The sequence below is a fragment of the Gekko japonicus genome, unplaced genomic scaffold (genome assembly GCF_001447785.1).
Source record: "Gekko japonicus isolate JY-2015 unplaced genomic scaffold, Gekko_japonicus_V1.1 scaffold389, whole genome shotgun sequence".
NCBI classification, from domain to species: Eukaryota; Metazoa; Chordata; class Lepidosauria; order Squamata; family Gekkonidae; genus Gekko; species Gekko japonicus.
Genome location: NW_015173685.1, coordinates 1,052,325 through 1,066,572, shown reverse-complemented (window position 1 = coordinate 1,066,572; position 14,248 = coordinate 1,052,325). Strand labels below are relative to the sequence as shown.

The 14,248-nt window shown below is 46.3% G+C and overlaps 1 protein-coding gene across 1 annotated transcript in view; it reads right to left on the bottom strand.

Moving 5' to 3' along the window:
- Positions 1-14,248, bottom strand: part of GRIN3A (glutamate receptor, ionotropic, N-methyl-D-aspartate 3A) — a 177,080-nt gene that overhangs the window by 37,605 nt on the left and 125,227 nt on the right. Inside the window, exons 5-6 of the mRNA XM_015423090.1 lie at positions 9,132-9,277; positions 5,116-5,231 (exon numbers count right to left, since the gene is read on the bottom strand). Of these exons, the coding sequence (XP_015278576.1) occupies positions 5,116-5,231; positions 9,132-9,277 (262 nt within the window). The remainder of the gene's footprint in view (positions 1-5,115; positions 5,232-9,131; positions 9,278-14,248) is intronic.

Here is a 14,248-nt window from a genome sequence, read left to right as displayed (position 1 = left end):
ACTCTGCAATTTGCCAGCGGGAGATTGCTAATTGCTTGTATAATCGCCCATTTAGCACACGCAGATTCATGACTATTTGTAGAACGGGAGCCCACGACGCCATGCGCTGAACTCCTCTGTTTTGCAAGCACCATGCCGGAAAGTGGCAGGAGGTCGGCAGCCCCGGTGCCGTGTTACACAACTCAGAAACGAGGGAAACTTGTGGTGTTTATATGTACGTACACAGGAAGCTATATTTAGCCAGCTGAGTTGGCCTGCTCTAGGGCCTTGCCCGTTGTAATCAGCGAAGTGCACGCATCGAGAGGAAATGGCTAGCCTGGTTATAGAAAGTTAAAAGTCCAACTCTTGTCGAGAAGAGACAGGAAATCTGATCTGCCCAAAGTAGGGCAGGCTGAAGAACCGTTGTGAATCTGGATTTGGCAACCACAGAAAGAACATGTGTACAGAGATGCAGAATCCATCCCCCTTCCATCTTCCCATAACTGCCTATCCAAACGTGGCAGAATGTACTTGATAGGCAGCTGTTCTGTGATGAGCAGGAGATCCATGGGAAGATAAAACATGCTTAAGTCTCCCTTCCCTGCAAGTTAACAGTTACAGCCACTTGATGAACACATTGTGCACTACTTGGGGTAATTTACACATTATAAAGTCCTTGTTGCCTCTGGTATCTGCTATGGGTCCTATCAATTGGATGTGCGCTGGGAGGTCCATGCTTGGAATTTAATTCCTGGGATGTGTTCAGCCCCCGTTTGGGTCAGGACTGTGGCACATGTGGAAAGGGTGATCAAGTCTTCCTTTCCAAGTGCTGTTTGTCCAACCTGAAATGGCCCAGGAAGCCATTATTTGCCTGGTGGGGAACTGACATGTACTGAGGAGCTACATGTAGCTTTTCCTGGAGAAGCACTCAGTGGTTCTTCAGGGCATTCCAAGTTGGGAAAATGGCATGGGGAAAGCTTTATTACTTACTCATAAATTAGAAACACAACTGGCAAACATACAAAACCCACAAAAATTTACTCTAATTCAGCAATTTCAACCTGGATGCCAATCTTAACCACCTGGACCTTAACTCTTCAAAAATTTCATTTATGTCAGTGTATAGAAAAATTGCTTTCTGCTTCTATATCCACATGCCTTCTTCTGTGATGTCTTTTGATACCATGCTGTCTCTGTTTCCTGTTGCAGGCCAAATGGTCCAGGGCAGACCAAATGGCCTGAACTACCTCAATAGCCATGCCATATAACCACACATTCTTTCACACCTGTAAGTGGAAGAGCCAGACCTGATGGCTCCTGGCTCTAGCCCACATGCAACAAGTCACGTAGGCAATGGGGAAGCTGGAGTTTGTGTCATGTGACTGCAGGCGTGGTCTCCAAACTTCTAGCCTATCCCCACACGCAGCTATGACAACCAACAATTGGGCACATCTCCTGTCTGCTCGTGATTGGCTGATGGCCACGGCTGATCATGAATGGAATTGGGGTATAATTGATTGATTCCTATGAGAGGGAGCGCTCTGCTCTCAGCTCTCCCTTCTTGTCATTGTCTGTTTATTGCACCTGGAAATGCTGTGTCTTGGAAGACAAAGAACTGCTTTGTGAACTGGAGCACATAGGTGTAAGGATGGGATTTCTCTTCAAAATCCCTTGGTGTCTAATTGGACTGTATACCTTGGACACTCTTGGAATATGGACACTTCACTGGTAACTAGGAATATCTTTAATGTGTAGTTAAGGCAAACAGCCCTAACCTTTGTTACTTTGTAATCTTTGGTAGTCTATGCTAATCTCTGTACTGAATAAAGATCCTTCTGATTGTTAAATGGTTTCTGATGTTGTACCTGAATTCTAAGTCTAAATCTTGTGGCTTAACGCTCCCCACACATGCTACCTTGGTAAGAGTGTGCATCTCTATATTGAGTTGCTAATGTGTTTTGTCCCAGATGCCAACTAAGGGTTTGGAAACTCTCCCTTAGGAAAGGCAGGGACTAGTGAAAAGAGGTTCTGGTGGCATATTGTTCTGAAAACCAGAGAGGAGGTATAGACCACCTTGTGGTTTGTTGTTTAATGTACTGAAAAGTACAGGATTCCCTCCCATTCCTGGACTGGCTTGGGTGGGCAAAGACCTGTACATGGTGGCAGTGGTGTCTCCTGTACATGGTAATCCTGTACAGTCAATTTCATCAAAAGAGAAACCTCCTTTATCTTATCTAACCACTCATTTATTTCAGGAACGTCCTTTGACTTCCATTGCTGTGCAAACACTAATGTGCGGCTGTGCTTAAATTCAACAGCAAAGTAAAAGCAGCAAAGTCAACAGTGAAGTCAAAGTTGATATTTAAAGCTGTAGATCAAACATGGGAGCAAAGACACAGAACCTGCAATATGAAGTGATGTGGCAATATGAGAAAGGTGCCGTTGGGAAAGGAGAGTTCTATATGACATCTCCTCCTGTAAGGTTGGGTCACAATTAGGGTTGCCAACCTGCAGGTGGGGCCTGGAGCTCTCCCGCTATTACAGCTGATCTCCAGACAACAGAGCTTGGTTCCCCTGGAGAAAATGGCTGCTTTGGAGGGTGGACTCTATGGCACTGTAACCCTGCTGAGGTCTCTCCCCTCCCCAAACCCCGCCCTCTCCCAGATCCACCCTCCAAATTCCCAGGTATTTCCCAACCCAGGGCAGGCAACCATAGTTACAATGCAGAAGAAGAAGAAGAAGAAGAGTTGGATTTATACCCTGCCCTTCACTCAGAGTCTCAGAGTGGCTTACAAACTCCTTTCCCTTCCTCTCCCCACAACAGACACCCTGTGAGGTAGGTGGGGCTGAGAGAGCTCTGAGAGAACTGTTCTTGAGAGAACAGCTCTGAGAGAACTGTGACTGATCCAAGGTCACCCAGTTGGCTTCATGTGGAGAAGTGGGGAATCAAACCCCAGCTCTCCAGATGAGAATCCGCCACTCTTAACCACTACATCAAACTGGCACTCTCTTTTGGAATCTCTAAAACGAGTGCTTAAGTCAGACATATAACCACTTGACTCTTCTCAGCTTCATTTGTCCAGATCTGAAATGTGCCTGGTCTGCCAGAGAGGTCAGTGAGTGTAGAGCACTGATAGATTGCTCCTGATAGTGGGGGCAATAAGAAAAAAGGGACATCTGACCTCTGTCCTGCGTATATGTAGAAGAGGCTGCAAACACTGCCTCCTGCTCTCTCTCTCTCTCTCTCTCTCTCTCTCCAAAGGGTAGCAATGGCAGGACGGTTGGTTCCCTCCTGCCTCTTTTGATGAATGTAGAGTTCCTCCTCTTTCTCCCCCAACTGGACGACACTGTGCATGCCAAAGGGATCTGATATCATATTGCTCCTGCTGCTGCTGCCTAGAGGGAAAGGACCAGGTGAGCATGTAGCAGGAGCAGAAATGTCTGCATCTGCACCTCCTTGCCGCTGCATGCTCACCTGCAGGGCTGGTGTCAGGATACCCCGAGGTGGGGCAGCTGTCAGGGCCCAGGGCTTCTGGCAGGGCCTACTGCTGTTGGCCCCCTACTCACCTATTTGCTAGCATTCCACCATGCTCCCAGCTACACTCACTGCCCAGTGTGACTGGGCAGCAGTCACCATGGGCAGTGGGAAGGCTCACGCGTGGGCAAGAGAAAGATACGCAGGCAGGTGGAAGGCCTGTGGGTGGGGGGAAGGGAAGGAGGGCATGTGTGGAGGGCTGGGAGGGGGCCCTAGAAGCGCTCTCAAACTTGAGAAGCGGCCCCGCTCACCCGGGTGAATGAATGAGTGCATGGCTCAACAGAGCACAGGAGAGTAGGAGCTACTGCTCACTGGCTCACACATCTGTCAGTCTCTCTCTGTGCTCTGCAGGGTCTGGAAGAGGGAGCAAAAAAGGGTGACTCCTCCATAGGCATTTAAGTCCAGGGGAAATCACGGTGCTCCACTCCTTCAGGACGAGCGTGTTTATTTTCACACACGTGAGCAATACTGACACAGCCATCTGGAATGGCCACAGAGGGCCATTGGAAGTCATCTTGCCAGGGGTCCCCCAAAGCCTGGTTTTCAGGGTGGAGAATGAATATGCAAACCATTGTCACCCCCTGTGGGACATGCGTCTGTGTTAAGTTATTCTATAACAAAATGCAGAAGGGACAGAGATTTCAAGGAGGGCAGGGAGCAGTTCCTGTTGGCAGCCAGGCTTCCCAAGTACTTACCGTGATTCGGCGGGGGACACAGACGTCTTTGCAGGATCATTCTCGCAGGGACAACAGACGCGCCGCACCATGCCATCGCCAGGAAGTGACGCCGGCCACACTCTGGCAATGGGGCTGGAAACTCAATGGTACGATTGAGTTTTCATCCCCATTGCCAGAGCGTCGCCCAGCGTCACTTCCTGGCAACGGCATGGTGCTTTACAGGGAGGTATGGTCCGGCTGGGGAGCATGTTTTCCCCCGCCGGATCGTGGTAAGTACTTGGGAACCCTATTGGCAGCAGAGCCAATGTTCCCCCTAAGCGGTGGAGTCTTGTGAGCAAAAATTCTACTTTGTGAGCTACTGGCAGTAAAGCTGTGAGTGTGCGATTTGGCTGCTGCATAAATTAGCTTGCTCTGGAGCCATCCTTCCTGAGCCAGGACAAAAATGTGTGAGCCAGAGGCTAAAAAACTGTGACCTGGCTCACACTAACTCAGCTTAGAGGGAACATTGGATAGGACTTGCCATAATGGGTTTAAGTTAAGGGTGGGAAGGTACCGGCTGGATATTAGGAAAAACTTTTTTACAGTCAGAGTTGTGCAACAGTGGGATCAGCTGCCCAGGGAGGTGGTGAGCTCCCCCTCCCTGGCAGTCTTGAAGCAGCAGCTGGACAAACGCTTGTCAGGGATGTTCTAGGCTGATCCTGCATTGAGCAGGGGGTTGGACTACGAGATGGCCTGTATGGCCCCTTCCATCTCTGTGAGTCTATGATTCATTGCCTATTTATCAGCATTCTGAAGTAAAAATAAATTATTTTCAAGTGTAACATGGGGTGTGATTCCTTGAGCAGCAACTGATTATAAAGGCAAATGAGATCCACAAGAAAGGCTTGCTGAGACACGGAATTGCGTGCAGGAGCTTACTCGTACCTTCAATAGCAAATGGTTTCCCAACAGTCAAGAGTTTGCAGTCTGCATCTATTGATACTTCGTAATCCAGGAGTGCTTTATCCATGATGAAGGCATCGAGTTTCTCTGGGTCGTGCCTGAAATCAAAGTACAAAGTCAAACAACTCCCCTTGGAAAATGAACAAGAAGCGATGCGGCTGTACTAATTTGTACAGAATCTGTATTGTTTCCAGATGGAAACTCTGAATGTATTTGACCTAGTCCTCAGGAAGCTTTTGCTACCAACAGAGCACAAAATCAAACAGAAATCTAATTTATGTCAGTAAACACGAGCGTGTCATGCAAATAAAGGATTGACGCAGTGTGGGATATAAGAATCGCTTGGTAGGATCAGACCAAATAGCTACTTAATCCAGCATTTGGTTTCCAGTGCATCCAGTTAGATGCTTCTGGGAACTTTACAGTCTTTGAGGGAAGGGCCATGTTTACTCAAAATTAAGCCCCATTTAGCTTAGCGGGGCTTACTCCCCAGGAAGTGTGCTTGGGATAGCTGTCGTAGTAGAGCTTTCTGTTGAGAACATCCACACTCCACCTCTGGTTTCATCAGTTACACAAGACATTGGGGGAGCAGAATAGGAAAGATTTCTGCTTCACACCCTGGAGAACAGCTGTCAATCAAAGCAAGCTGGATAACCTTATACATTTGTTATACGCAGGGCACAAAGGCAGTAGTTTTCTCTATCATTTGCATACTCGCAGAGAGCAGTTCCTTGGAGATAGCTATATTACTGTAAGGAGTAAATGTGTGCATGAAAAAAATGGCTTTTTTGGATTCAGGTCCATTGGACCTGAAAAATGTCAGTATTTCCTGATATTCCCAAATCCCACTATTGGCATGAGATTGGGATTCAGGTAAATAATCAGGAAACCTGAATTTATTTGGCATATAAGAATGCCTTCCCTTCACTCGTGGAGTCATGCCACTGTTGCAGCACACCTCCATGAGTGAAGGGAATGCCTTCTCCAAGTTGTGCCATATGACTCAGCAATTTAGCTGGCCCGAATCAAGGCTGAATACTATTGGCTTTTATTCAGGCCAGCTATATCGGTAGCTGAATCAGATTGTCTAATCTGCATTCGGCTGAATAAATGCCCGAAAAATACATTTCCAAGGATTCTTTTAGGAGAGTCATAGAGCACAGACCATTCCATAGCACAATATAGCACAACACCTTTGTTTCTTGCGAGTTGGCACAAAGGATTTCAGTTTCAGAGTTATGTGCTCGGTTTCTGGTGGCTTCTCTGAATTTTAAAGGATAACTTCAATTAAGGTGGAACTTCTCTTCTTATTTGGAGCCAGTTTGGCGTTCCATACTACAGCTAGGGGAATACTACTTGTACCTTTCCCATGAATATACACATTCTCATTGTTTTTGTTCTTGTTGCATGTTATGAACAGCATGTTATGAAAGGTCATTTTTATGTCCCTATAGCTGATCCAACATTTGCATGAGAAGATTCAAGGATCAGTCAATTCATGCTGCCTGGGGCCATAACAAACACAAAGGCTTCACACAGTCTGTCAGTGGGACTTCTGTGAAGCTGCTGGCAGTGCAGAGGCCAGATTGTAGGATTCACTGCTAAGTATGTACTGTGCATGTGAATATAGCCTGTTCTGTGATCATGGCACCTTTCTAAAGGGATCCCTGAATCTTTGATTGCCACCAGCACTCCAATTGGCCAATCCAAACAATAAATAGAGTAGAAGAATAATGTCAGAGAGCATAATAACTTGTGAAGAAATGCATTTTTCCTTTGGAGGTTTGAAATGAGCAAAACCTTCACTCTGAGTTTAATTCCCCCCCCCCGGCAGAGAAGAAGAAGAAGAAGAAGAAGAAGAAGAAGAAGAGATTGGATTTATACCCCACCCTTCACTACCTAAAGGTGTCTCAAAGCGGCTTACAAACTCCTTTCCCTTTCCCACCCCACAACAGACACCCTGTGAGGTGGGTGGGGCTGAGAGAACTCTGACACAAACTGCTCTTTTTCGAGGACAGCTGTGCCAGAGCTTGTGACTGACCCAAGGTCACATCAGCAGGTAAAAGTGGAGTGGGGAATCAAACCCGGTTCTCCCAGATTAGAGTCCGCACACTTAACCACTACACCAAATAGGCAGGGAGGAGGAAGTCAGTCAATAGCTTTCCAGGCTCACGTCTACTACTTCTTATGAAATGCTAATAGGTCTTACTAGAGACAATAGGAGGGTGCAGTTCACCCCCTCCAAGCAGGGAACAGAGATTTGGAGGACTTCGGTAAGGAAATTTCTGGTAAGTTCAGGAAAATCCTTTTGACCTGGCCTGACTAGGTCAGTGGGTGGAGAAAAGACAGGCGAGAACACTCAGAAGAGCAAGGAGGAAGGTATTTTTGGTGCTGAGTCCATCAGAGCAGACAGAATTCTTAACGGAGGTCTGGAGGAGGCGGCCATTAGCAATGTGGAGGCCTGAAGAGCTGAAGCTAGCTTCAAGGTAAAGATAATGGTAACTCTGTAGAGATCTATAACATCCTAAACTAAGGAGCCTGTCCTATATTTTAACATCTGATAGGGCATTTGTAGTGTTTTACCCCTTTCTTTTGCATCCCTTGCTCAGCCTAGTGCTGTACTAAAATTATGCCTGTAAACATTTTCTTTTTAATAACATTTGATGCTGGTAGTCATTCTCTGTACCACATAGACCTCCACCATCATGGACACAGAATTTTAAAAAGAGCACCAGGGGGAAGGCAGGCAGTTGGCAAGTGGCTATTCCTCTAGGGGTGCACAAGGCAGTAAACAGTCCCCGTGGAGACCAGGCACTGGGCAGCATGAGACACCAAGGCAAGGCCTCAGAACTTGGAAGGGAAGCTAAGTGTTCTGACCCTCCCAGCAGGCAATTCCTACAAAGGTCAGGTAGTGGTGACAGGTTACCTGAGAGAAAGGAAAGGCCTCTCTAAGTGCTGGGGAAACCTTGGAGGGCAGGGTGGAGCAGGGTCTGCAGGCCAGAGCAGGCCCATTCCACCACATAACTAATTGCTGTATTTATCTGATGGTTTTAAAGGCCATTTCCCCCCATCTGAATTGAAATCAATGTGCCTTGTAACTGTTAAAAAATTCATCCTAGCTGCAACACATACACACGAAAACCATTCACAGGCAAATGAATAAACTAAGATTGTATTGATCTATCTCTCAAAAAGCTAAGAATACTCAGCTCAGTGCGGCCAAACTTAAGGATTTCTAAGTCCTACTGACTTCAAATTTTATTCATGGGTAGGACCCTCAGGAACAGCAAAGGGGTCCAAGGTGTGTAGGTTGCAGTGGGAAGGAGGAAATGGTTGCAAATAGCATGGTCCATGGCTCTTAATTTCCTTCCTCTGTTCTTGCTCTCCCCATGTCTAAATTTATATTCTAGACTAAGCTCCTTGGGGATTATGGGTTGTATCCAGGCTAAATGTTCTGCTTATGGAAGACAATTCCATCAGCACAACTTCCTTGCCTCCCTCTTCCCACTGAAGCCCATTGATCTCCCTGAAATGATGCTTCTGAGGGATAAGGGACCCATGGGAATGGTATGAAGGGCAAACTGGAAGTTCGCAGCAGGAAGCAGGAACTGGTAGAAATGACCTCTCCCCTTCCATTAGTGGAAAATCTAGTTTGGATCTAGCCCAATGTTACTCTGTAAACTGCCTTGGATATTGATATATCTCAAAGGGGGAATATGTTTATGTGTGTGTGTGTGGGGAATGAAAGTACTGAAATATTCAGTGGGGGCCCAACACCTCTTGACAGTGATTCTGCAGGGGCAATATTTTCCCCCATGTGCTAAGATTCCCATAATATGCAAATCCTCATCTTCTTGTTTCTCCATCCATCATAATGGCAGGCATTTTAGTAACATACGAGATAGGAATTCTGATTAATTAGGATATATATTGGCTCTCAAGAGCTCTGGGGCTCCAGCCCTACCCAGTGGAAGTCATATGGGATAGTGCACACTTACTTCAGGTACGCCACTCCATCTGGAGTTGCAGGCACATTGTACCTCTTCATGTACTCATGCATATCTGGAAAGCTTTGCTTGAAATAATCTTCAGCGCTGCTTTCTCGCACAGTTCCAAAGCGAAATCCTTGTGAAGGGTGATGCAGCTAGAGAGAGAGACAGAGAGACAGAGAGAGAAAGAGAATGTTTATAATTCATTTCCTCTAGCATTTCCTGTTCTGGCCACATCAAACGGATTAAGAATCACTATTTCTGTGCTTAGAGAGTTGCATGAGTAATACTGAGATATTTGGTGGGATGTAAACCTAAGTTTATAACCTTCTAATCAAGTAAGAAATCAACATGTTATAGAGCAGGAGTGTCGAACTCATTTGTTACGAGGGCTGGATTTGGCAAAAATGAGACCTTGGCTGATTTCGCACTAGAGCTGCCTCACTGTTGTGCCGCTGTTTGCCCCAGTTCTATTGATCAATTTCACACCCGAAGCCGTGCGGCTGATTTTGACCCGTGGCTTCGCCCGATTTCCCCCGCAGTTTCGTGATCCTGTTTTTTGAAAATCAACGAAACTGCGGAGGAAATCGGGTGAAGCCGCAGGTCAAAATCAGCCACGCGGCTTCGGGTGTGAAATTGACCAATAGAACCGGGGCAAACGGCAGCAAAACAGCAAGGCAGCTCTAGTGTGAAATCAGCCCTTGTGTGTCATAAAATGTAATGCCAGGTAGCGGAGATATAAACTTTATAAAGGACACAAACACAAAGGTTTTTTTTAACTTAAAATAAAAAATATGCTTCAAACATTAGCACTCTTGCAATATTTTGTTTATTTAACAGTGTCTGATAACTGTCACCTCTTGCTCTGAATTATTGCATCAAATGTCTGTGTTGTTGCAATCTTGAGTATGCTGTTCAGGTGTGTATCTGTAAGCTGCAAACCTATGATGACACAGCAGCAGCAGAACTGGAAGAAGAAGCAGAAGACAGCCAGTTCCACTGCGGGCCTGATAGAAGCCCTCCAGGGGCCTGATCCGGCCCCTGGGTCGCATGTTTGACACCCCTGCTAAAGAGGCTTTGTGATGGCAGATCTATGATTGTGAGTTCCCACATCTCATAGAATTGCCTGGTAATGTTTTGCATATGGTTCTTATTTATTTATTTAATAGTAGTAACAACAGGGCTGGCAGTCTGGAGGCCAGCAATACAGGTTCTTCCCTCCTTGTTTTATCGTCACAACAATCCTGCAAGGGAGGTCACCCACTGAGACATGCAAAGTACTCACTTTTTGTTACCTGTCAAACTCCATCAGACATCACAGGTGGAAATAAAACAGAAAAACTGAATATCAAATGCATTTATCTGGCTTCAATCTTTGATATCAAATAAAATATCAAACCATGGAATTAACCTGTCAGTTGTCTTCTATAAATATTTAACTGCCAGCGAGTATTCAGCAAACATTCCAAATTCCGAATAATATGATAATATCCAACATCAAAATTCACAATGGACAGTTTTTTTGGGGGGGAGGGGAGCAAATTAATCCCCACTCTTGCAAGCAGTCTCTGCTCTGTGGCAAAACCATCTTGGATGAAATGTGACTGAGTCTGAAGAGCCCAGAAGAGCACTGTGCTGTTGATTACCAAGGTGACCTTGCTAAAACGTAGCATATGCCAGTCTTCTCTCAGCCCTTCTCAAGGACAAGGCCGGGAGAGAGCAGCTCTTAAGGCGAAAAGTGCTGCTGGTAGCTTGCTTCTCTTTAACATTTAGTGCCACTAACTCACTGTAGTGCTGTTTGAGAAGGGAAACAGTTCCACTACTGGGCTTTTCATAGGCCTGCTTAAGCACCTCATTATGGTGCCCGTCATTATAGCATTACTATATACATTATAGCATTACTGCACCTTTGCTGTTCCTTGGCTGAGATGATCCCCCAGCCCCCATCACATTTCAGAGACTTTGTTTTTAAAGTTTATTTTCGATTTAAAAATATAGAAATAAAACTCATACAAAGTTCTGAAATACGAACTACAAAGCTATTATGAAACATCAGCTCGAAATTAATTGCTCATTCTAGACAGGAAAGCTTTCCGTTTCCCAAATTTATCAGACATTTGCCCATGTAGTAGACGGGTTAGTTTACACAGATGAATACATTCTACTAATTTCTCTAACGAAGCCACTTTCTTCGGGATTATGCTCTTCCAATTCTATGCAAAAAAATTAGCCTTGCAGATGTTATGGCATTAAGAACAAATTCACAAACATCTTTAGGAGGGAATTCTACATGATTTAACAAAAGAACCTTAGGGGATAATGGCAACTCTTTCCTTATACCTTTAGCGATAACTGTAGCAATTGCATTCCAGAACTCTGCCATTCTCCTTCACTCCCACCAATTGGCACTGGTAGCCCCACGTACCCAACACTCCCCATTAGCCCCTAAGCTAAGATCAAGTGTAGCACATTTCAGGGACTTTGAACAATACTACTGAAGACCCTCCGCCTCCAGTCACCTATCACGCTCAAAGGGTACAGTTAGTAACCCACAATTTTATAGAAAATTGAGAACTGAAAAGATAAGCAGAATCTTTTCCTTGGCAGAATTAATTTGCCTCTTTATTGATGGTCCAGTCTGTCAGGTCAAGAGAATGGCTGTGCCCGGCAGCACGAAAGAGACGCAAGAATATTTCCTCCAAAAACATTATTTTTATGCCCATCCTCACTTTTGAAGTCAACAAAGAGCTTAATGGGATTTAACACATTTATTGGCACAACTGATTGGCCTGGCTGACAATAAGGTGCCCATGAACCCCCACTTCAGAGGCACAGCAGCTTCACTGGAAACAGTAGGGTTTCCATCCAGTGGCAGTCTGGTGGTGCTGTATGGTAAAACCACAGAGTTTCCAGTGATTCCCAGAGCAGAGTGATGTCACTTCTGGGTTTTTGCACTGTTGTCAATTTTTCCTTCTCCCACAGGCTGGCAACTGGTGTTGGTGACAGGAGGTCTCTTGCCATAGTGGGAGACCTGGCAATTGTACCTGAAGGACTGCAGGTAGTCCCTACCTTGCAGCCTTTAGCTGGGTAAAACCTGGTCTGGAGATTTATTTATTTATTTTATTTATTTATTAAATTTTTATCCTGCCCTTCCGGCCAAGGCCGGCTCAGGGCGGCTTACAAACAAGTAAAATAAGAGCACTATTTTAAAACAATAAAATAATAATAACAATAAGAGCACTATTTCAAAACAAAAGCACTATGATCGGGGAGTCTCCACCTCCTGGAAGTCCCAGGCCCCCGAGATGTGAAGCTTGCGCAAACTAAGGCTAGGGCATTTTCGGTGGTGGCTCCTACCTGGTGGAACGAGCTCCCGGAGGAGATCCGGGCCCTGCGGGACCTTATACAGTTCCGCAGGCCCTGTAAGCCGGAGCTCTTCCGGCGGGCAGGCTTTTGAGTAGGAGCCGCCACTATTCCACCACTGAGATACCATCTTACCATCGACCCCTATTACTGGGGGGGATAGATGCTGCCCTGGCAGAGATGGGAAAAATATCACTCCTGGCACTCACGCCATTTAATAAAACTGGCCGTCAATGTGGGATGTCGCATATCTTGGGGGATTTAATGTAGAATAGTAGAGCACCGAATTTTATTATGTATATAACATTTTTTTATTGTTTTTATTCGGTATTGCCGCTTGTCAGCCGCCCTGAGCCATTTGGGTAGGGCGGGATACAAATCCCAAATAAATAAATAAAATAACAAATAAAATTCACGTAAAACATCATAGTAAAATCACATACATTAATAGATATAATATTAATATTAAAATTCAAACAAAATAAAGTACTTTCAACATTCCTCATTATCCCAATTGACTCTTCGGCCTTCTGCGGCTGTCTCAGGTAGTTGGCACCGGCTGTGTTTGAGGGACCTTGTGAGCCAGGGCTCCGCCAGAGTAGATATTAATTATTGGCGGTGGAGGTGTTAGTGGTGGCGACTCCAAAAGCCTGTTGAAAGAGCTCCGTTTTACAGGCCCTACGGAACTGTGAAAGGTCCCACAGGGCCCTAGTTTCTTCTGGGAGCTCATTCCACCAGAGTGGAGCTGCCAGCGAAAAAGACCTGGCCCTAGTTGCCACCAGTCTGGCCTCCTTGAAGCTTGGGGGATCCAGCCGGTTTTGGGTCCCCGATCACAGTGTCCTTTGGGGTACATATGGGGAAAGACGGTCCCTTAGGTATGCAGGACCCTGTCCATAAAGGGCTTTAAAGGTCAAAACGAGCACCTTGAAGCAGACCCGGTATGCTATAGGAAGCCAGTGCAGCGTCCTTAGCACAGGTTGGATGTGGTCCCAAATCGGTATTCCCATCAACAGCCTGGCCACAGCGTATTGCGACAAGGGCAGCCCCATGTAGAGGGCATTACAGTAATCCAATCTTGAGGTGACCATTGCATGGATCACTGTTGCCAGGTCAATGCGTTCAAGGAAGGGGACCAACTGCCTAATCAGCCGAAGATGGAAGAAGGCCGACTTGGCAGTAGCTGAGACCTGGGCCTCCATTGTTAAGGAGGCATCCAGGAGCACTCCCGGACTCCTAAACTCCGACGCTGGGATGAGTGGCGCCCCATCGAAGGTCGGGAGCGGGATCCCTACCCCTGGACCGCTCCGACTCAGGCACAGGACCTCCATCTTTGTCGGATACAATTTCATCCGGCTCAGCCTAAGCCAACCAACCATGGCTTGCAGCGCCGGACCTAGATCTTCCAGTTTGGATTCAGACCGGCCGTCCAACAACAGCTAGAGCTGGGTGTCATCCGCATATTGGTGACAACCCAGCCCATGCCTCCAGGCAACCTGGGCAAGAGGGCGCATATAGATGTTGAAAAGCATCGGGGACAGGACTGGCCCTTGGGGAACTCCACATTCCGGTGGGTGCCTTCGGGATAGCTGATCCCCCAGTGCCACTCTCTGTCCCCGGTCTTGGAGAAAGGAAACAAGCCACTGCAAGGCTAGTCCCTGAACTCCAATATCAGATTGTCGCCTTACCACTTTGAGCCAAATTCCCTATGAAGAGGCCACTTGGAATTCTCTCTTCCATGGACCTAAATGCCTCCAATTTGAAGC